Genomic DNA, 22,117 nt, shown 5'->3' on the forward strand with positions numbered 1-22,117 from the left:
GGTCAAATTTAAGTTTTTAAAATAAATCTTGATTATAAAAAATGCCAAATGTCAGGCGAATGTGTAGGTTGCGGCTGCACCTTTGCCGCGGAAGAGAAAGACTAAAATTCGCTTTATTCGCCAACTGATGTGCCGAAACGATTCCTCCGCCTGGTAAACCTTTTCAGTTTGTGTGCTACGATTCTCAAATTTTATTCCAAATTCTAAAAATTCGTATAAAACAATCCCAAAACTGAAGCAGCTGCGAGAGGGAGTGTTGCAGCAGCGCAGCCGAGATGTTTGATTATTATTAATTAAAAGAATAGCGGGTTAATTCGGTTGATAAAATAAAGAAAATTCGAGATTTTTGTCAGTAAAAAATTTTATTTAAGTACGGGAGGGGGTAGCGAATCTCAGACAATGGCCGGACGTTGGTTTGGAAGGTGGTGTCCCTGTCGAGGTGAGAGGCGAAGTGGCGCTCGGCTTTCAGCTGCGAGTCGGAGAAGCGGCCCGACGCCCGCTTCGACGCCAAGACACTGCAACACGAGTCCAGAATTAAAATCGAAACCACCCTCAAACCAGGTGAGGCCATAGATGCCGATAAAAACATCCTACCCTGACTCAGGGAATATAGAGGATTCGTTTGCAAAAATAATTAAATAAAAAGAGCTACAAATCAAATTTTGAACAATTTAAAAACTCTCAGGTCTTTACCCTGATGCCAGGTCGGGGAATTGTTAGCTTGTAGTGGCTGGAGGTGCGCACCTGACCCTTCAGCGAAGGGTACGACTTGCGGCCGCTCGACACTGACGTCTCGGACGACGACGAGGAGTCGCGGTGCTGCTGCTCCACCTCCGAGTCGCTGCCCAGGGTGTCCATTTCTCCACACCAAACAACGGCAACCTCCAATCCAACCAGCGACCTCCTCACGCAATGGCTACGCTCACGTGTCTGTAAATAAACAATTCTTTTTCAGGGTCATTATTTAATTTACTTTGTTTTGGCAATTTTAACACCTGATAAATCGAGATTTCGATCAGCTGGAGAAAAAAACACCCTGATATTTAACCCCAAAAGGTTTCAGATCAAAAAAGGCTATGAAAAAAATTTAATTCAGTTAAAATTTGAAATATTTTTTGGCCTCGAAATCAATCAAATTAGCGTTTTTAAACCCTTATAAAAGGGTCCCTGAGAAAAAGAGAGGTCTGATATTTTGAAAGGTGGTTTAATTTCACCCTGATACCTGGTTAAAATGATTTTAAACCAGCCAAATACGTTTATTTAATTAAAATATAAATTTTAAAATGCCAAGATCGACATTTTTTTTATTATAATTTAAATTTAATGGAACTGTTCTCACCTGAACACGGCCGCCTTTCTGACGTCGACGACCTGATGCTGGGGCTGGCGGCATTGTCGGCGCCACCTGCACCGTCTCCTCGCCAGCGGAATTATTCACCGAGCACAAATAATACTCTCCGCGAACCTGAATTTTATTTCAAAAATTAAAATGTGGAAATTCAGGGTTAGGCTAAAACGCACCTTTTTTATTCTTAAAAGACCTTGCACCGCCAGGGAGAGCCGCTGATCACCGGCGGGTATTGCTCGCGGTCCTCAAGGTACCACCTGAAAGGTCAAAAGGTAATTATTTTATGGAAAAATTAAATTCCTTTGAGATTTAAACCTGGTAAAAATTGTAATGGTTCTCAAATTTTCCATTCATTTAAAAATAATCATTCCTTTGCTTATAAATGTTAAAATTAACAAAATTTAAATAGATATCAAGGAAGCGGAATTAAATTTAAAAAAATGTCCCCCTTGAAATCCACAATTTTTAAATTCTAACCACACCGCAGATAATAAAAATTTCACCCAGCCCTGAATCAGTTTGAAGGTGCGCCCTGAAGGGTCGAAGGGCCCTTTAAATTTCCGCAGGTGCGAATTTAAGGTTTTTTTAATACCTTGGCGTTGTCATTGGCGCAGTTCTCGAGCGCCTTCTCGCACTTGCTCAACGTGTCGGCGCTCTTTTCCCGCAGCTTGCAGAGCGTGGCCTTGTCCGGCGGCGCCGACAGCGGCGCCGACGACTGCAACAGCCGCTGCATCGCCGCCGATCCTGTGCAAAACGCGAGACGTAAACACAAACACGGGCTAAATCAGCTGCTCTGCTGGCCGTGAAGAAGAAAATAGAGCAGTGGGTGTGGCCGTGTGGGTGAGAGGTGCTGCCCTCGCGTGGCAACTGCCAGAGTTTCCTGCAGCTTGGCAAGAACTGTGACGTCATGCAATTCGAACACTTTGGGCGCGAAGACCACGTTTGTTTTCAATGGAGAAGGTGTCATGTTCGTGTCGATCGCGTCATTTTCTAACAATAAGAAGACGAGAAGTTAAAGGAGCGGTCGTAAAAATTAAATAAAAAAGGCAAGAATCGAACCATGCAACTTTCAAAGTAAATAAAAAATTACACAAATTTTCCTGAATGAAAATGGGCTTTGCTGAGTGAGAGATGGTAATAATTTTTGAATGGACTGGGAAGCGATTATCGGAGATGAGGAAACTTGATATTTGATCCAATTATTTTGATGCGAAATAAAAATTACCCGCTAAATGTTTGACGTTGATTGGAAAGAAGTTGAGTAAGCGCCAAGGCCGCTTTTGCCTTATCTCGCTTATTTGTGTGCTCCGAGTGGAGATTGGCATTTGGCAGGAGAGAGAAAAATGAAGCGGCAGCTGGAATAAAAAGACGAGAGGAGAGACGAAAAAAGGCCATTATTGCGCACTGTCGGGATAAATAAATTTAAACAAATTCGGACAGCTGGCTGGCAGTCCGAAAATCAACAAAAATCATCAATTTGTAGACTCCGAACGGGGTGCTGATGCAGGGGATGAAGAACGAGCAGGGCAAACCCGATTTAAAAGCACTTTTCCCGACTCCGGACGGAATCGTTGCGTCGATGAGCAATTTTGTTTATTTTTCTTTGTCCGAGAGTGACTGCGTGAGTGTCTTTTGTGCTTGAGGATAAAAAATAAATCTCGCTATTTGATAAATAATTAATTTTAATAAACCTCCTGAAAGCTTTGAATTGCACCTAAAAATAAATAAAACGAATTTTTAAGATGAAAATTAAATTTTAAAATGCCGATTAGCAAAAAGTGAAATGCGTCTACGACATGCAGTGTTCCCAGGCGGTCACCCATCCAAGTACTGACTGCACTCAATGTTGCTTAACTTCGGTGATCGGACGAGAACCGGTGTTTTCAACGTGATGTGGTCGTAGACACAACAACCAAGATAAGAAAAGCTATATATGTAATAATTTCTTGAGATTATATTTCTTGATTAACCGATAGGTGGCAGGAGAATCGTAAAGCGCGGGCACCACAGCAATAACAATTATTACTGCTCCTTTTTAAATCAGAGCGGAATAATTAAAACTTAAGGGGATGAATAAAAATTTGTAGCCACAATAAGCGTACCAAATTTTCGAATATTTTTAAGTTGAGTTGATTTGTGGAAATGAGAGGTCGCGTTCGGCTGCGATTGCACGACCGCGTTTCCCGCGCCTGGCAAGCTCCGACGCCATCTAGCCAGACGCGGGAAATTCACCGTGTGCAAAAAAACAAAAGAGGCAGTCACGCCAGCCGGCGAGGTGGACCACATCTTCAAGAAAGTAGTGCCAGATTAAAGTTCGAAAAGGAGTGCCCTGACGCCCGAAATGCAGTCCCAGTAGCAGGTAGGGTTCTGAATTGTGGTAAAACACCCAGCGCTCCCCCTGTCGCCACCCAAAAACCCCGAAAAAGGCCCCCAAAGTGCGGCGGCGTCAGCCGCATGGCGCGGGGTGAAGTGAGTCCCGCGTGACATCGAGTTATTTTTGTATTCAGAGGCAAATTGCCGACCTGATATTTAAGTTCCTATGTAATGTCAAGTTGCATAACCATGTAGCGCGAGTCTGGGCCGTAGAAATGGTCAAATAAAAATCGATTTTTAATATCGATGTTTTTTCAGACGACATTTATCGATTTTTTGTAGCTTTACATTGGTTATATAGGGGGCGGATCACGGCACCGTTTTTTAGCTCGACCTTGAAACGCTGTGCAATGCAAGCCTTATGCCCAGCGTTGCCATTTTTTCTCAAGGTTGCGTTGCCGTGATCCGCCCCTAGGACGATATTTTAACATCGATATTTTTCAGACGATATATATCGATTTATATCGATAGTCAAAAACATTTGGTGACGTCAACTCGCTGCGAAAGTCTAACTATTAATGCTCGTGAGCAGCAGGCGTTGAAAGTCTCACTTCTCACTCATCGACAGACACTGATAGCGTTTGGGTGCCGCAGCCGCGATCAAAAGTAAGTGAAAAATAATAATTAATCGCCCTTTAAACGTAGAGGAGCTAAATTCTCGACATCGGTGAATTTTTCCGATTCAGTTCGGAGCGAAAAGAAAATCTATTTTGGAGATTAATCGAGTTTTACCGAAATTAAGACTTTTTAAAGAGTCTCACCTTGACGCGTAAAATTTTTATATTGCTTTTACGGCAACTCGGAGGTGTAAATTGCTAAAAATGAATTTGTAAAAATAATGCGACCAGAGCTGAAGCCGTGCGAGTGGAGGAAAAGCTAATTAATTTCCTCTCGAACCACACATGCAACAAGAAAAGGCAATTTAATTACATTTTTATTGCTGATTTTTATTATTCAATTGGTATAAGCTTAGTTTTGGATGCAGAAGGTTTGTGTTTGTGGGTCAACAGAAATATTTATTTGCTCAATTGTGACGTGCGCCATACATTACAAAAAAGGGCCAGATGTGGATGGATAAAAATGCTAAAATTAGAGTTCTTTAGCCTTGTTACAAGCCTGTTTTGCAAATTTGCAAAAAGCTTTAGGCATGAGTTGGTTTGCAAAAATGAGAGGGCGCGCGTGTGGCTGCGAGTTCTTTCCGGGTCGTGTTTTTTATTTGTGCGAGGCGCCGCGAGAGGGAAAGAAGCTGCTTTTTGCTAGAGCACACTCGCGCGCAGCGACTGTTTGCCACTCGACGGACAAACGCGAGCAGCGATAAAAAGCAAGAGAGATAAGGAGGCAGGCGCACGCGTAAGTCAAAAGCGATCAGAGCAAAAAATTAGCCAAACCAGAAGGAAGGACGGACCTTTTTCACTCTTTTGGTAAGTTTTCCAACACTCGCTACTCAACTACTTGCCGGATCAGGAAGCACCAAAAAAAGCAAATTTTAAATTCCTGCACATGAAAAAAATGGTGGCTAAATATATTTTCCGAAGCTGTGTGATTCCTTAATACCGTTTTATTTACAAAACAGGAAATTTGTGTGAAAAAAAAATAATTTGAGAACTTATTTCAGCCATTAATTAATTAATTTATCTCACCAATTAACCTACTGAAAATAAAATCTTTGCTAAAGAAGAAAAAAGTTTCACATTCTCAACTTTTCACCAGGTTTCTAAATAAGTTTAAAAAATTTGAGGCAACAATGTACTATATTAAAGCTCTTTTGATATTCTTTGTGTGGCATTGGCTCCTCATTAGGATTTTCTCTTTTAATCTCTTAAGAGATTAAAAGTACCCCAAGAAAATCAATTTCTAATTTAAAAACTAAACTTGAGACGTAAAATAATGAATTTTATGTAAGCGCAATTATTTCGGCCACATTCAAATAAACTTAAAAATTGCCCTTTTAGTCCGTGCAGCCGGAGAAACGTTTTCTCTCAGAGCCCGTCCGCACGTTCGAACTGAAGAGAGACTCATTTGCCTGCTTTAATTATATTTTATGCGTGATTTTTATAATTCAATTGGTCTAAGCTTAGTTTCGATACACAAAAGGTTGTGTTTGAGAGCGAGCAGAAATATTTATTGCACCACGCGTTAAACCAAAGGGTTAAACAGGCAAAGAATGATATTATTTTGAATTAATCCATTTATGAGCAGTTAAGAAGAGCGCAAATCCTCTTTATAGTGGTGGTTATTTTCTGCATGGAAAAAAGTGAGAGGGCCTCTGAGAATATGCTTGGCAACAGAGGAAAAAGTCTACGTCTGGGTCACTGCCAGCGCCATTTGAATGTTAGTTATTTTTTGTCAGGCTGGGCCAACAAATAAATTAAGCAGACTGTGTTTTACATCAAAATATTATCAGTATAATTAAAAGAATTAGATGGCCAATATTGATATTATATGCGAAACGAAATTAAGCGCAGAGTAGCCTTTTGCATCCGCGCCGTTCTAAAAAAAGCATCCACCGGCACCGCATTTAAGAGAGGCGAAAAGCGCACGAGAGAGAAGCAACACTTTCCTTGCGGGGCCTCTCGTCTGCTCTGCTCTTCCTCTTGCAAATCGCGAGCAAATTGGAAACTGAGACTATTTTCATTCCAATTATAAGTGTTGCTTGATCAACAATTTCTTTTCTCTAAAAATTAACTCGCGCATACTGAAATTGTGCAGAATGTGTAATTAAAAAGCACGCGTCCATGTTCAAGGAGAGGCAAGCGATCGGCAGATTTTTAAATTTACATTTATTCTGCCAAAATGAGGTTAAAAAGTTCTTTAATTAACAAGGAAAATCATTTTCCAGCCTTCAGATTTGAAATTCCTGACAAAAACCTTTCAAAAGCCGGCCAACAGAGCCTCTTCGCCAAGTCAGAGTTCGACCTAAAATTAAAAAAAAACGGGGAGTGCTTTTGCTTTCCCGTTGGCCGCCGCGACCATTGCGTTCTCATTGACACAGCTGGAAAGAAAAAGAATTAGAAATGCAGCCAGATTTGCACTCGCAGTCGACTTATTCGCTCCGTCACACAGTCAGAAATAAATAAATAAAGTTTGATCGCTGCTGTGACGTCAATTGGAGCAATCGCCGCCGTGTCCGCGCTTCGCCTCTCATTAATTATTGTTTAACATCAAATTGATCCGCTTTATCTCTACAAAATTCGGCTGCAGAAACGCTTTTAGCACGAATCTTTGCCGTTGCTTGCTGAAATTAAATTTTAAAATGCGAATAATCGAGTTGAAAATTATTTGACCGAACACAATCAGTTTGGAAAAAACGCGGCCACAGCCATATATTTCCTTTAGAGCCATTTTCGGCGGACGTGCGGAGAAAAGAAAAGAAAAAAGGAATCGATGCATACATTTGGAATTTTAATTGTGGAGGAACAATAAGGCCGGCCGAGTGGCACCAACAATCCTGTTTTTCACGACACTTTTCAGCCCCTGGCCAAGAAAATCAGCTCGTGAATATTTTTGGCTCTTCACAAATTATTAATTGCAAACTGGGGTTCACCGGGAGGGTTGACAAATTTAGAAAGAAATCAAGCAACTCTACGTTTGTCTATTTGGCTCGCACCGAATTGGTCTCGGTTTCCGGCTCTCCTGCAGCTCCTTCGCGGAGAAATTATCGCGAAGCCGCAGCTGTTCGCTTCCACATGGAGAGTTTTTTGTCTTTGCAATTTGTGCCGCGTCAAGTTTTTGCCTTCCTCGCAATATTTGCACTTGTCTGTATGTTATTTTTAAGCAAGGAGAGCACATTTAATTTCATCTGTGAGAAATGCTTGTTATATATCAATCGACACAGCGGGTAATTCACTCGCGCAATCCGCCAAAATCCGACTGCAACACGCTTTTATCACTTCTCTCCTCTCTTAAAAAAATGGCTCCATACACCCTTTGCTGCTCTTGCCACCTGAGATGAACTTTAAAATGTAAAAAATAGAGTTGAAAATTGTTTGGCCTATCACAAAAATCGGCCACTTTTTATGTTTCACTTAGAACCGCAGAGTTCGGATGGAAACAGGCAAAGGGACGCTCTTTTAAAGAGGTTAAGACTGTCCCAGCGGAATAATTAAAAAAAAATGCGAGTGCTTTTTATTCCGGCGGCTTGGTTTTTTATTGAGACGAGTCGCCGCGAGAGGGAAGTTGCTCGGCCACGAAACAATTGATGCGGACAAACGTAGGCAGCGATAAAAAGTCTGACTCGTTGCTATATATCAAATAAAAGCAAGAGAACAAAGGGGGCACGCGCACATAAGTCGCTTGATTTTTAAATAGTGTTCGGACGGAACCAATTTATTGTTTTTTTCCCAAAAAATGTGTTACACTTTTCATATATTGGGTCCGACTTGCAAAATTGTCCGTCTGATAGAGCTGGCCTTGGAATTTATTATCCCGCCGTGACATCGCCGCGCAGGAAAGTCTAACATTTGGATGCTATTTTGCGTCGCGCTGCAAATAAATTAATTTTTATTCGCGGCCACTGATATATAATGCATGTTTTGCTGTCAGCTTGCCTCTCCCTGCGCACTTTGGGAAACAAAGGTTTAATGAATTTGTTGTAAATTAGGCAATAATTGTGATTCCCATAACATGGATATTATCCCCTTCACCTGGTCCATTTATTTATTTGTTTTTAATAATTCGCGCCGCGCGAACTACGAGTGTAAAATAGTGCAGCAAAATGGAAAAGAGTGCCGGAGAGACTGCCACGAGGAAAGGGTTGCGACCTCTCGCACCAAAGACAGTCAGTCGCCCAATAACTTGTTTTCGATAAAAGGACCAGGCAAATATTTCGTGACGTAAAACTTGAGACGTTCAAAAATTTTCAATCAATTTATGAGCATTAGAGAAGGCCGAAAATCCTCTTTGTAATGCGGTGGTTATATTTTTTTTCTGCAAGGAAAAAAAATAAACGCAGCCGTGAGGGCTTCTGGCTTGGCAACAGAGCAAAAGCTAGACTTTGCTAAAAGTCTAGGTCTGGGTCAATGCCATTACAATAACGGCGAGCTATTTTTATGTCGGACTGGGCCAGCAAATAAAATTAAGGTCAGTGTGTTATAAATTAAACGATATCACTGATGTGAGCTAACGTATTAAAAAAAGTGTATTTAATTTTCCGCAGCTTTTGACTCTTTTTAGCAATGGCAAAAGTAAAAATAAAATAAATGATTGTCGCGGCGTGATTAAAACAATTAGATGGCCTAAATTTGGAATGGAACTACTTAAAATGAAGCACAGAATGGCCCTTCCGAGCCCGCATCAGTTCAAAAAAGACCACTGGCACCGCGCATTAAGAGCAGAGAGGCAAAGCGCGAGAGAATGAAGCAACTAACACTTTCCTTGCACGCGCGGCGTCACCGGTTTCGCCGACCAACAGCAGGCATTGATGGCTCGAGGAGAGTGAATAATCGGCACATTTTTCAGTTTATTATTGTTCTGCCAATATATAGATCAAAAAGTGCTTTAATTAAGCGTGCGTTTCAAGGAAAATTATTTTTCAGTCATCAGTTTTGAAATTTAACCGAAACCCAAGTGGGCCTGCTGACAATTTTATAGTTGAAACCTTTCAAAAGCTGGCCAGAAAATAGAGTTTTCTTTCTTCTACTTCTTCTTTTGCTCCTTCGCTTACCAATTAATTATTTTTAATCGAAAACCAGAGCAGGTTCAAGGTTTGAAGCACTAGGGCCTCCAGCGCCTTTGTAGATCTTGAACCAGCCCGTTGGCTCGCAAAGTTACGGAATTTTGACGAGTGTCGAAGCCGTCGCAGCATTGGCACTGGCAGACATCCCCCTCCCAAACCCCCCGCCCCTGTCGGGCCCCAAAGCGTGAACCGATCCTGTATTCTATGTGTTGGAACAATTTCAAGTAATAATATTGATAAAACCAGCCCGTTGGCTCGCATTCTTCAGCGGCATTCTCGGGAGTGTCAAAGCAACGGGAGGTATTTGAGCAGTTGGGAGATCTAATTCTGGCTACCCAATGCGTCAGAGATGGCAAAAAGTGGTTAGTTTAGTGACTTGAAATTCTCGAATTTCTCAACGGGCTGCTTTGCACCTTTCCAGCACTTTTGTGATTTGGCTTCACGGGACACGAATGTCTAGCGTTTCAAAAAAAAAGTCCTCGGTGCGGAGGCAAGTGGCCCTCGAGTGGGCTGCGTCCCTGCGTGCGGCCTGGTGCGCTAATAATATCCGTTCGCGGTGATATTCGCACTCGGAATTCAGCATTCGTGCCAGAGTGCAGTGCGCGCCCTTCCCGATCCGACGACACGGATAAAAAGAGCAAAAAAATTATATGTATTTTAAAAATACCGAGGGTAATTTGTATGCGATTAAATAAATTATTCAATTGCCTGTTTTGCCATCAGCTTGCCTCTCTAAGAAAGAGTTTCAGTAAAGTTGTTACCACACCAGAATATATATTTTCTCTCCTTGCAAGTCTTCCAATCGGCACGAACTGTGCGATTTATAATTTGTTAGAAAAGTCGAAATACGATCAACATTAAATTTCCAGGTCTCTTTTTTAGGAATAAAAGAAGACTCTAATTAATTCTGACTAAAAATACAATTCTTAAGGTTATTTTGGCTCGTTATCTCTCCAATGCTTAACTTTACAAATTCTTCTGAACTGCATTTTTTTACTTTATTAAACCATTTCGCCTTTTTCTGTCTTAAAATTAGGTTGCGTTCGGTGCCGCACTTTGCCCGGCCGCAGAGCGTCACAACTCAGGGCGGATCCGCGAAAGGCAGCAGGCCACTTTGCGTTGCGGCTGCTCATTTTTCGTGAGTCAGAGCCGAGTGAGTGAATTCGCGTGGCATCCCGCGCTCCCTCGAGAGAGGACGCCAGCGCACCCCCTCCATTCTACACTGGTAACTATTATATTATGAGAGTCATAATGATTAAGACTTTTGTCTAATCGTAAGGCGTCGCCGACAAACTATACGCTAGTCCCAATATTAAAATCCACTGTTTTTGCAGAGTCCGCAGTTAAAAAAAAATAATAATAATTAGAAAAGGCAGATTTGCGCCGAAAGGGTTAAAATTCATCCATTTTCCTCGGTTTTTGCACTCGCAGTCGACCTATTTGCGCCCGCTGCCTTAATCACAAACACGCCCAACTTGAAATAATCAAGTAGGACTTTTTGTTGGTTGCAGTGATGTCAATTGGAGCAATCGCTGCCACGTGCCCGTCGCGACTCTCACATCAACGAATCAAAATTAATATTTAAGATTAAATATTTTTCTCTAAAAGCGGTTCAAATCAAGCCTTGCTCTTTTTAGAATTGAGTTGCTGTTTCGATTTAACCTAATCTGAGGGGCTGCCAGCACTCGGCCCAAGGTTCAGGTTCAGGTGCAGAGGTCACCGAAACCAAGCCGGCCGTAGGTTCACAGCACTTAACTCCTCTGTCGCACTCTCGCCTCACACAGGGCGCGTGCCGTTTGTGACGTCATTCACAACTGGGGGGCGATTTAGACCACTTTGGCTCCGAACATTTGGGTTTCATTGGTGCCGAAAAGTCAGCAAAAAATCTAGTTTTTTGGTTTATTAATCTTGCTAGCGATTTCGGCCAAAAACACGTCTATTAGACCCCGGAAGATAATGCACCAGACGCACATACCCCGGCTTCACCAATTTTTAGAGAAAAAAATGTGTTTTAATAAATAAAATAAAATAAAAAACAGGAGGCGAGCAGCTTGATTTTTAAGGCAATTTTTGGATATTTGAATCAAACTTTGTGTCCCATATAGGATTTAATAAGAGTTTCAATTTTTCGACCATCCGCTCGGAGTTTCTCCTATACCCTGAAACCAAGGAAAAAAATTCCACCCGACCTATGGCCAACTACCCCTGAGATATGCCTTTGAACGCGGAGTAGCAATGCCCCGTCAGGCCTCTTGGGTACAAACAATTCTCCTATTTTGAATGTTTTTTTTTCAGATTGAGCTGCAGCTTTAATTTTGGAGAGGCTGTCGTGTTGTATGCTTCCGCGAATCAAAAGAAAGAGGCTCACTCCAGATCCAGATGGCGAAGGTAACTGTGAAATTTTAATTTTCGTTAAAACGGTAAGTTTCAATGAACGACCTACACAAAATTAGGGACAGAAACCAATTCGTCTCCCTCGATGACGACGCACGTCACATCGACTCGGCGGCTGCATGAATCCTCATCCATTTTAATTTTTTCGTGTCCTTTTTCTTGATAATATTATTTTTAATCGTCTAACAATGAGATGTGACTGTTGTGTGTATTAAAGATTGTCATTGTTTGACAGCATGTGTACATACAAAAATGAAGGTTAGAAAAACGTTTTTACAAGAGCGAAAAGAACGAGCCAGGGTTTAATCATTTTGAACTGAGTAGTATTTTAAGTATTCAGGCGTAAAAAGTCAGAAAAAGCGGCCACATTCAAAGACTAACCGGGCCTTTTCAAATTGCAACAAGTGCCGTTCTTAAAAATGAATTAGCCATTTCATTTGGAATTTATTTAACGTCCAAAATTCACTTCACAGAAAAGGACTTAGATTTTGGATAAACATCAAACTACGGATGAGATGGAGGAGATTTTAAGACAAGGTAATTTTTTCCTAACTAATTTTGAACCTAACGGCAAATCACCCATTTTCCAGGTGAGGCTCAAGGTCATCCAAAAGGTCCAGCGAATCTTGGTTTCTTTCAGTTCGAATCAGGCAAACAAAATGCAAACAAGTAAATTTTAATAAAAGCCATTTCGCTTTAAACACATTATTCTTTACAGCGTGTTTGTTCTTGTCGTCCATTACGATTTCAAAAACACGACGAAATTACGAAACTGTGATGCGCGAGACGTAGAGAACCTGGAAGCGACATTTGGAAAGAACCGAAACTGCAATTTCCGCAGCCTTTATAGACCAGAAAAGGAAAATTTGGTCGATCTCATCAGCAGCCAGGAAAAGCTCTTGCGATTTTTCTCTTCCAAAGGTAAATAAAAGGAATTTGAAAATAGTAACGTCCGGTTTCAAATATTGTTTTTGTCATTCAGATATCCCGTCAGTTTTCGTGCTCTTTTTCCTGTCTCACGGCAACGAAAATGGAGTCATCGACACTGATTACTGGAGCGAGACACTCAATGATTTTATTTCCTTCACTACAGAAGACGTTTTCGACTCCCTGAAAAAACTGCATGGATTCGAGAAAAGCTTGAAACTTGTCAACTTTGGCGTATGTTTTCGGCTAGCATTGCTACAAAATGCAAATAATAAAAGTAAAAATTCCTCAGCCGTGTAGGGGAGAACTAGATGACGCAAAATTCGACCGAAAAAAGGATTACAAAGACTACGAAAACAAAAACTCTTGCAGAATCACGTCGGCTCCGGAAATGCCCAACACAGTCATCGTTTATTCAACAGTCGAGAGTAAAATTTCATGGAAATCACTAAATAAATAGCATTTATATGATATCGTCTTTCAGCAACCATGGCTAACACAAGTGAACGCGGTTCCTCGTTCGTGAACAGCATGTGCGATGTCTTGAGCCAGATCAGCGAGGACAAGCCTTTGTTGTTAGCTCTCACGTCAGTCCAACACAAAATGCACAAAGCGTCGCTCGCAATGATGGACTTAGTAACAAACCTTCCTCTTGGTCAGACGCCAGAGGTCAAAATGTTCTCTTCAGACACAAGTTTTTCCTTCTCAAGGTGATTTGATTCCCTTCCAATTATTAATTAATAAACGTTTTGGTTTCCAGGTCAATGCTGACTGCTGCAACATCTGTTTCAAGAACTGATTCGCGCATGGAAAAAGCAGCAACAATCACGTCAACGTCTGAATTTTTCTCTTGGAAGTCAGACGAAGGACAAAACATCCGAGGGCGGCGAGCCTTCATCTTTTATGAACAGCAAACAAGAGAAGTTGAAGAAACGGAAAAAGCTCTGCGGCAAAACTTGGATTTTGATACAAGACTTTGGAAGTGGAAAAAAGAATCTTTGGACGTTTATTTCAATCAAGGTAGTATAACAAGAACCAAAAAAGATGCACACTTGTAAACGTTTGACTTCGTAGTTCGCGAGATGGAGCATGACGTCGGCTGCGTTTTGACTTGCATTTTCGGCCAAGTGAGTGAAAAAGAAAGGACAAAAGAAGTTTGTTTGATTGTGGACGGAAAAGAAAAACCAATCGCCGACATTTTACACGGATTTATCGGTCCGAAAAATGACAAACTGATCGGAAAGCCGAAAATCTTTTTCATCGTTGACCAAAAGGCGATGGAATGCGACTCTGTGAGCTCCATTGTTCTCTTTTGTTCAATATTTTTTATTCTTGGTTCGATTTTAGCACAATTCATCAAAGAGCAAATTTGAGGTGTCCTCAACGAAACACAGCGGCTGGCTTGTCATGATTTTGAAGGACAAAGGTAGCGCCCAATTCGTTCATTTTTTAACTTAAAGGTTAATCCAACACGGTTTATTTCGCAGACTTGCTGGAGCAATTGATCGGAATCTTCAAAGGAGATGAGCTGAAAAAAGGGAGAAGTTTGCAAGAGCTTTTAGTGCCCCTGCTTTCAACTGGAACTAAAAAAGAGCTAACTCTGCTTAACTCGACGCTTCAGTACTTACTTGATTTTCCCGACTGGCCGAGGACTTTCGTGAAACCAGATTTCAAGCTGGGAGGCAACAGGAAAAAGATTTGCTTCGAGGATTTGATCGGAGAGGCGAAAATGTTGCGAGAAAACCAGGTTTGGCTGTTGAGTTCGGTGGCTGGCGCAGGAAAATCGACAGTTCTCAAAGAAATCGCTTTTCAAGTCGGTAAATCAGATCAAAATGCCAAAATTTTGAATATTTCCTTAAATAAAAACTTTAAAACATTAACAAAACGTCGAGTGGATGCAGTCGAATTTCTAGCAAAAACCACGGGGAATTCCTCTGAAGACATAAACAATTGGATTGCTCAGAAAAAAGTAGTCGTCTTCCTGGACGGTTTCGACGAAATTTGTCCGCACAGCAGGGACAAAGCTCTCGGAATAGTGAGGGCTTTGAAAGAAAAAAGAGTTCCACTCTGCGTGGCAACGAGACCTCACGAAGCGAAAGTGATCGAGAAAACGGTTGGCAACGCTACACTTGTTGAAATAGAGCCATTCGATGAAGCAAAGCAAATCGAGTTTCTGCGGTTAGAGACCAACAACAACAAGGAAGAAATCAAAAGAGTTCTTCACGCCGTCCAACAAATAGGCCTTTCAAGTCGTAGAGATGAGGACACGATTCTGGTCAACCCCCTGCACCTGTCGTTAGTTGCTCAGTGCAGCGGCGAAGGAAATTTATTCCAAATTTACGACAAGGTGGTGAGGAAGAAGGTACAACTGTGTTTGGAAAGGGAAAATGACGGAAATAAAGTGGCACAGAGGAAGATTGACATCGCCCTGAACCTTCTGCGGTTGATCGCTTTCCGCTTCATGAAAAACGAGGAACTTGTCGGACCTGAAGTGACGAAAAAGGATTTGGCGAAGATGAACAACTATGGAGTCGCAATCGTGGAGGAAGAAACGGTTACTTTCCTCCACCAGACATTTGCAGAATTTCTCGCCGCCCAACACTTTTTGAAAAACGTGGAAGAGTCAGGCAATTTTGATTTTGAATTTATTGGCAAACGGAATATGGAAGAGGTCAGCAAGTTTGTCGATCTTTTCTACTCGACTTTGGAAAACGAAGAAGAGATCGAGATTTTCACGCAAATAAAAGTGCCCGAGGAAATTTCAAACGAATCTGCTCTGTTTCTGGATCACGTTTGCGAGAAAAACCTCAAGCATATTTTTAAAGTGCTGAAGCCACACATTACTTTTTGTGACGAGCAAATGGAAAAATATTCCTTTTACCGGGATGATAGAGAACTTGGTTGTACAAAACACCGTTCTTCCATTTGCGTTAATTACGCTATTAAATTGCTGGGCATAGCGATAAGAAGCGAAGAAATCTTCACCGAGCTGTTGGAAATGAACGCCATCGATTCACGAACCTTGGAAAATAATATGTATGATGTACTCATAGAAATCGCCTGTTACAACGCGATCTCCGTGTTCAACCAGCTAAAAGAGACTTTCCCCAACTTCGTCGAGCTGCTCAGAAAATCAAGTTCCAACGCCGGCGCCGGTTGCACAGCGGTAGCTAATGGAAACGATGAGATTCTCGAATTGTTGCTGGAAAACGGATTCGGCAAAGATTTTTTAGAACATTTTATATATGGACGCACCCTCAACCGTGCTTGCAGAGAGGGGAAACTGAAGTGCGTTAAAATTCTCCTCAAACACGGCGCCAAACAAGCCATTTATTATGACAAAAGCATTTGGGATCCTCTGAACGTAGCTGTGAAGTACGGCCACCTGGATATTGTCAAGCTTTTCGTGGAGGAAGAAATTAGCGGATTGGCCCGAGATAAGGTGACGCTTGAGGCAAATATTTTTCAGACAGTGAAGGAGTACAATGGCGATTTCAACGCTTTCCACTATGCGGTCTATTACAGAGAAAAGGAAATAGCTGAGTACCTGCTCTCAAAGAGTCCAGATTTGAAACACATCAAGACAGGAGAGGGGAAGAGTCCTTTGCAGCTGGCTGCGGACCGCCGATTCGGAGAATTCGTGTTCTGGCTGGCGAGAGAAATCGGCGATGACCTGAGTTCTTTCATTCCAAGAGGCGAGACACAAAGTTGGACCGAACACGATCACTTCATCTACGACCACTTCCTGCTGCTGCGAGGCGACCTGACGAAAACGGACGAGCGAGGTAAAACCCTTCTCCACTTGGCCGCCCAGCACGGAAATTTGCAGCTCGTCCGCGAGATCATCGCGAAAGGCGCCGACGTGGCTGCCAAAGACGCCAGAGGATGGAACGCCCTGCACTATGCTTGCACCTTCACCGATTTCATTAACTGGCACGACAATTCGGAAGTGGTCAAACTCCTGCACTTCACTAACCCTCAACTGGTGAAGGAAACGACAAATAAAGGAGAAACTGCACTGCACATTTTGGTGAACAACAACTTCGAACGCTTATCTTTCAACAGTACTAGATGGTCAGGCAGAAAACCTTTCCGTTTCCTTGTGTATGAAGCAGGGGTGGACTTGGAAGCCAGGGACAGCAAAGGCCGCACGGCAGAGGACGTGGCCGATGATAAAGAGTGTGCTGTTTATTGGGAACATTTAAGTGAAGAAGATATTTCAGGCAGAAGTCGAAGGTTTAGGATAGGAGAAACATGGGAATTCAGTATCTATAAATGAGTTAATCAAATGAAATATCATAATATTATCACGGAAAAAATAATAAATTCATTTATTTCATAAAAAGTTTGTTTTCAGGTTTTTTATTCTGGCGTTTCCCTATCCGTTATTTCCAATTATATTTTATGTCAGGGATTTGATCATCAAATGCGGCTTCTTAAAATTAAAAAGAAATAGAATTTAGCATAGCAGGCCACAAAAATGCAATCAAACTTGTGATCATTTAATGCTTGCGAGAATTTTCAATTTCCCTATTTCGGGCCTCTTGCCGGAATGCTTTCAAAAGGTTCAAAACTAAACCTCCGCGCCAATGTGGTTTCGAAGCAGACGGAAAAGCCTGCCGTGGCGGCGGCTTCTGCGCTTTGAAGCGACACGCCCTGGCCGCCGCCGCTCGTCACCTTTGCCACTAAGTCGATGACAAACTTTTTCCTTGACAGACTTTACTCATTTCGGAAAACAAAGATTTCTCCCACTTCTTGTTTCTGTCAATTTTAAAAATGTTAATGACTTACGAGGTTTTTCCGGTTTTGCACTCTTAGAGATGTGCAACGTGAACGCCCGGCCGTTCTTTCAGCTAAAATTCGGTCGTTTGTCGGATGGCCTCCTGATTGGACAGGTGTTGGAATCGACCTTTTACCTGGGCCACCCTACCGACCTTTATCAGGGTGCCCCAACCTGGCATCCTTTCCCAGGCCGCATTTTAATGCTTTTTCAGTGATCGTATTTACTTCAGCCTCATCTGTCACCGTCCTTCCTCAGGTCGCACTCCCTGAGGATTTTTCCAGCTCCTCCGAGTTCCAAAACGCTCTCATCTTGTGCGCATTTCGCCCTTGCGGAGAGCTGCATCGACACGTTTGGCTCGAATGAAGGAAAATTACACATTCCAGGGCACATTGGAAGCAGAGAGCGTGCAGTTTTGCTGAAATTCGGGTCTTTTTCATTTGTGGTTCGGCTTGGCGTTCGAAATTGAGTGTTTTTTTAGGACTGAGTAAGGACAACTGGATGGCGGGGCATGTGGGCGTGGCGTCGCCAGAGGCCACGCCCCCTTTCCCTCGACAATGCCTCCACCCGCGAAACGACAGAAACCGCAGCCACTAATTTGTCGTCGCAATTGCAGCACATTTTTCAACTTCTCTCTTCCATAACTTTATTTTAAATCTCCTTCGGCCTTCCTTGCTAAGGTCGAATGCCCTGAGCTTCCTATTTAGGCTGTTTTTATAAGAATTTTCACGATTTTGGCTCGTTGTACCGCACATTACGAAATAAAAAAGACGATTTTTCTGCACGATTTTAAATCTGTGGAGGCTCCAAGCACATTTCGGTTCGATTGAATAGCCCCGTTGGAGGCCGATTGTAACTAAAAAACAGAATATTTAAAATAGGTAAACACTCACCTGGAATTATGGCTCCGAAACGACGTCTCCGCGGCTGAAAACAAGAAATAACCTTATCAAAACAAAATACTTTGCATCGCTTCACAGGCACCGCATTCGCGAAAAGATGTAAAAATTAAATTAACTGTTGAAATTGATTATAGGACTAATAGTAAAATGTAATTAAAACTGATAAGCTTCGTTTCATGTAATTTTACCGAATAATTGTACCAGAATTTATTTGATAAGCCTTCCTGTCATTCATATATTAATTTTATAAATAAAAATATAATTGTACAAAAAATTGTGCGATTTTTTGTTCATTATGCAAATTTATAAATCCTTTTGCAGCAATTAACTAGCTGGACACTCGGTTTTCAAATTTCTTTGAAAATCCGACAGGAGGAAACATTATTTCTCCGTTTTTTGAGCTCGCAAAGAAGAGCGCGCGAGCCTTTTTGCTTTTTCCACTCTCACCGCACGAGAGAAAAGAATCTCCTTCTGGCCGCAATTTCATCCGCTTTTCTTTTGGTCTTCTCATTTCCTCGTAATTCTGAATTAATAATTAATCAATGAATAGCAACTTCGTTTCCAAGTTCCAACTACTGATTGAAAATTGACAAAATGAATGAAAAAAAGCCGAGCGAAAGAGGAATGTATAAAAAATAATAATAATAAATTTGTTTAAGGAGGAAAGTGTAGCATTAAATTTTAATCTCGCTTCGAAAGGTCCAAGCGAACAGGAAGTGCCGTCAAGCTCATGTTCACCAACCCTCAAAAAATTTTAATTAAAAATCAGAAAGGAAATGCTCGCATGCAAGGGTCGATAATTTGGATTTTAATCCCTGCGCGCAAGCTAGGATTATTTATTTTACTCTGTCAAGCATAAAAAATAAAAATTACTCGATCAGAACGTGTTACCTTCACGATTACTTCAAATGAGAGTTTGGTATCCCCGTAAAATCATTATTTATTTAAAAAATCGCAGCTTCTGGTTGGCCTGGTGGCGACATTTGGAACTCGCGGGCACCAACATTGGAGTGGACAGCGTCAACAGGTAAAAGGCTGGTGCCCCGACACAGCGACCTTTCGAAGGTGCGGAGAGGATCGAGAGCCCTGCGTTCTCGACAGGAATGGCGCAGATTCCCTCAAACACCTGCGCCTCAATCACAAAAACTGTGCCAATTTGTTTGCGTAGCCTAAATAATATTGTTCAAACTCGAAGAAGAAATAAATTGTGATATTGAAGTTATAAGTTTGTCGCGATATTCAATCTATTTAATTGTGTGTGCGGCCTCTCTCGATTTTTAGAGATTCATCGCCTTCCAACCGGCACGATTTATGCAACTTATATTTGGTTAGAGTCGTCGAAACACAATTAGCAAAAATTTAATCCCTGCAGGTCTCTATTGTCTATAGATGGCTAAATGAATTGCTACACAGCTAGATTAATCTAACAGAAAATATCATTTGAGAATTAATTTTGTCTCGTTTGAAGAGTTGCTCCAACTTGCATATTTTCTTTATACGAATATTTCTTCTTTTTCGTCTCAGGTCGTGTTCGGTGCGGCCAGAAGCGTCACTACTCGACGCGGAAAGGCGAAGAAAATTGGAAAAACACATGGCTGCAAAAGCACTTGGAGCACGATTCGCTGCTGAGAATATTTTTCAATTATTAACGTAATTTGCACGCAGAAGGTTGTGTTTGAGTAAGGAGGAATATTTATTTGCTCAACTGGGACGTGCACCAGTTTTTGTCCCATTTTTGTATTGCAAGGAAGAAGAATAATAAATTGATGATTCGCATTTGCACCGCGGATTTTGTGTTTTTTATTTTGACGAGGCGCCGAGAGAGGGAAAGAAGCTGCTCGGCCACTGCACAAAAACGCCCAGCCTGTTTAATAGATAAACTCGCATCATGCAGGCAGCGGTAAAATGTCTCACTCTTCGCTGAGAGCAAGGGAGAAAAGGAGGCACATAATTCGCGAGCGAGAGCCAAACCAGAGGGAAAGGCAGACGAGCTGCACCCTTATTCTCACTACTCTCCCTCGGCACTTTTTGTAAGTTTTCCAACACTCATCTCTTTGCCGGATTAAAATTATCTGTAATTACGCTCAGCCAGAAAGCACTAAAAGGATTAAATTTTAAATTCCTGAAAAGATTTGTATTTATTTTCTGAAGCAATGCAATTTTTAAAACCGTTAATTATTTTTTTAATTTATTGCTGCCACTCATTATTTTAAGTGCCGTTTATCCTGCTGAAGCTACTTTTACAAAAGGTGAAAAGTTTCACATTCTCAATTTTTCACCAGTTTTTACATTTTTAAAACCTTTTACTTGTATTTAAAAATATTTGCATTGGAATTATTTAGAATTTAGATATCGAGAAAAGTCGGACTTAAAATTGCTGGGCTGATATAGAAAGAGCAGCGCGTGCTGGCTTTGGAATTTATGATCTGCCCCCGTGACATCAGCGCAGGAAAAGGGGTGCAGAAAAGAAAGAGGCAAGCATTCATTTGATTCGCGGCTCAATTTGATGAGGAACAAAAATAAGAACTGATTTTTCTTTTCAATCACTTCAAGAGGAGCATTTGCGCTGCTACAATAATGAAATTAATTTAAATCTGCGATGGCGAAAATGTTACTCACGTACAAATGTTTCAGGCATTAATTTTGATCTGAAATTACTTAATTTAAAAATTCCGAATTAAAAAAACTTTCATTTTTACCACCTGTATTGCCATCAGCCCCTCTTTTAGTTGAATGATAACATGTATCACGAATATTATTTTGAAATGGCGGCGAATCAATCAACTTATGAGCAGTAAAGAAGACCGGAAAAAGGGAAATTCCTCTTTATAGTGGTGGTTATTTTCTGCAAGGAAAAAAAATAAACGCGGCCGTGAGGGCTTCTGGCTTGGCAACATAAAAAAGCTAGACTTTATTAAAAGTCTACGTCTGGGTCACTGCCGTTACAATGACGGCGAGCTAATTTTATGCCAGGCTGGGCCAATAATAAATAAATTAGGGTGGATGTGTTTTGAATTAAACGATATATATCACTGATCACTGAGCTCTGAGCTAACGAATTAGAAAAAATTCAAATTTAGCTCTATTTTGTTTTCCCCAGTTAGCAATGGTGGCAAAGTAAAAACAAAATAAATTATTATCGCAGCGTGATTAGAACAATTAGATGGCAAATATTCACTAAATTGGGAATGGAACTACTTAAAATTAAGCACAGAATGGCCCTTCCGAGCCCGGCATCAGTTCAAAAAAGACCACTGCGGCTCCGCGCATTAAGAGCAGAGGCAAAGCGCGAGAGAAAGAAGCAAACTAACACTTGCCTTGCACGCGCGGCATCACCGTTTTCGCCGAACAACTCAAAACCCGCAAATCTCAAGCATTATTTGTTGCATAAAAAATTGGAAAAAATAGGGAATTTTGTGTAGGTTGATGCTATTTTTTCATGCTGCGCAGTTTACGGCACATTAACATTAATTATGATTTAGTAAAATGTAATAAATGCGATCAAATTTTTATTTTTCGGATTTCCCAGCGGTTTGTATGTTTATTCTCACCTCAAGGCTCATATTTACAATTTATTTTATCTAATAATTAACTCGCGAATTAAGAAATTGTGCTAAACGCAATTAAAAAGCAGACATCGATGGCTCAAGGAGAGTGAAAATGATCGGCAGATTATTCAATTTATCATTTTTGTGGCTTTCTCAGATGTGGAGGAAAGG

At 41.3% G+C, this 22,117-nt stretch overlaps 3 protein-coding genes, 1 long non-coding RNA gene and 1 other non-coding gene across 7 annotated transcripts in view; 2 read left to right on the top strand and 3 right to left on the bottom strand.

The window, feature by feature from the left end:
• The window catches only part of LOC135943900 (uncharacterized), a 61,080-nt gene that overhangs the window by 34,314 nt on the left and 4,649 nt on the right, over positions 1-22,117 (bottom strand). The window contains exon 4 of the mRNA XM_065490569.1: positions 18,390-18,423. Coding sequence (XP_065346641.1) covers positions 18,390-18,423 — 34 coding nt within the window. The remainder of the gene's footprint in view (positions 1-18,389; positions 18,424-22,117) is intronic.
• LOC135943624 (uncharacterized) lies at positions 182-2,147 on the bottom strand. 2 transcript variants are annotated; one of them, XM_065490266.1, is made up of 5 exons: positions 1,941-2,147; positions 1,522-1,605; positions 1,340-1,465; positions 745-930; positions 182-515 (listed from the first exon to the last, which is right to left on the bottom strand). In XM_065490266.1, exons 3-5 carry the CDS (start codon positions 1,391-1,393, stop codon positions 393-395), a joined length of 363 nt encoding a protein of 120 aa, XP_065346338.1. In that variant the 5' UTR covers positions 1,394-1,465; positions 1,522-1,605; positions 1,941-2,147; the 3' UTR covers positions 182-392. The 2 variants fall into 2 exon arrangements, with proteins under 2 accessions (XP_065346338.1, XP_065346337.1); XM_065490265.1 differs by having other exon boundaries at positions 694-930.
• LOC135944824 (5S ribosomal RNA) lies at positions 3,135-3,253 on the bottom strand. The gene has a single exon (XR_010575370.1). It is a non-coding gene; the product is annotated as a 5S ribosomal RNA (ribosomal RNA).
• LOC135944329 (uncharacterized) lies at positions 3,619-12,636 on the top strand. Of its 2 annotated transcripts, none has more exons than XR_010575314.1 (5): positions 3,619-3,707; positions 11,691-11,783; positions 12,263-12,326; positions 12,380-12,458; positions 12,508-12,636. It is a non-coding gene; the product is annotated as an uncharacterized LOC135944329 (long non-coding RNA). The 2 variants fall into 2 exon arrangements; XR_010575313.1 differs by lacking the exon at positions 3,619-3,707 and adding an exon at positions 10,095-10,620.
• On the top strand, positions 12,805-16,995 carry LOC135942227 (uncharacterized). The gene is made up of 7 exons (XM_065488239.1): positions 12,805-12,950; positions 13,009-13,144; positions 13,201-13,426; positions 13,477-13,736; positions 13,791-14,008; positions 14,064-14,142; positions 14,204-16,995. The coding sequence occupies exons 2-7, from the start codon at positions 13,108-13,110 to the stop codon at positions 16,993-16,995; spliced, it is 3,612 nt and encodes a 1,203-aa protein (XP_065344311.1). The 5' UTR covers positions 12,805-12,950; positions 13,009-13,107.

This window comes from Cloeon dipterum, chromosome 4, assembly GCF_949628265.1.
Source record: "Cloeon dipterum chromosome 4, ieCloDipt1.1, whole genome shotgun sequence".
NCBI lineage: Eukaryota > Metazoa > Arthropoda > Insecta > Ephemeroptera > Baetidae > Cloeon > Cloeon dipterum.

What these genes read in the sequence shown, in the direction of transcription:
- LOC135942227 (XM_065488239.1), top strand. Translation starts at nt 13,108, where the DNA reads ATGCCCAACACAGTCATCGTTTATTCAACAGTCGAGA. An exon ending in CGTTTATTCAACAGTCGAGA is followed by an intron (nt 13,145 to 13,200) that starts GTAAAATTTCAT and finishes ATCGTCTTTCAG; the next exon opens with CAACCATGGCTAACACAAGT. An exon ending in AGGCGATGGAATGCGACTCT is followed by an intron (nt 14,009 to 14,063) that starts GTGAGCTCCATT and finishes GTTCGATTTTAG; the next exon opens with CACAATTCATCAAAGAGCAA.
- LOC135943624 (XM_065490265.1), bottom strand. Translation starts at nt 1,393, where the DNA reads ATGCCGCCAGCCCCAGCATCAGGTCGTCGACGTCAGAAAGGCGGCCGT. An exon ending in AGAAAGGCGGCCGTGTTCAG is followed by an intron (nt 931 to 1,339) that starts GTGAGAACAGTT and finishes GTTTATTTACAG; the next exon opens with ACACGTGAGCGTAGCCATTG. An exon ending in TTCCCCGACCTGGCATCAGG is followed by an intron (nt 516 to 693) that starts GTAAAGACCTGA and finishes CTCGTGTTGCAG; the next exon opens with TGTCTTGGCGTCGAAGCGGG.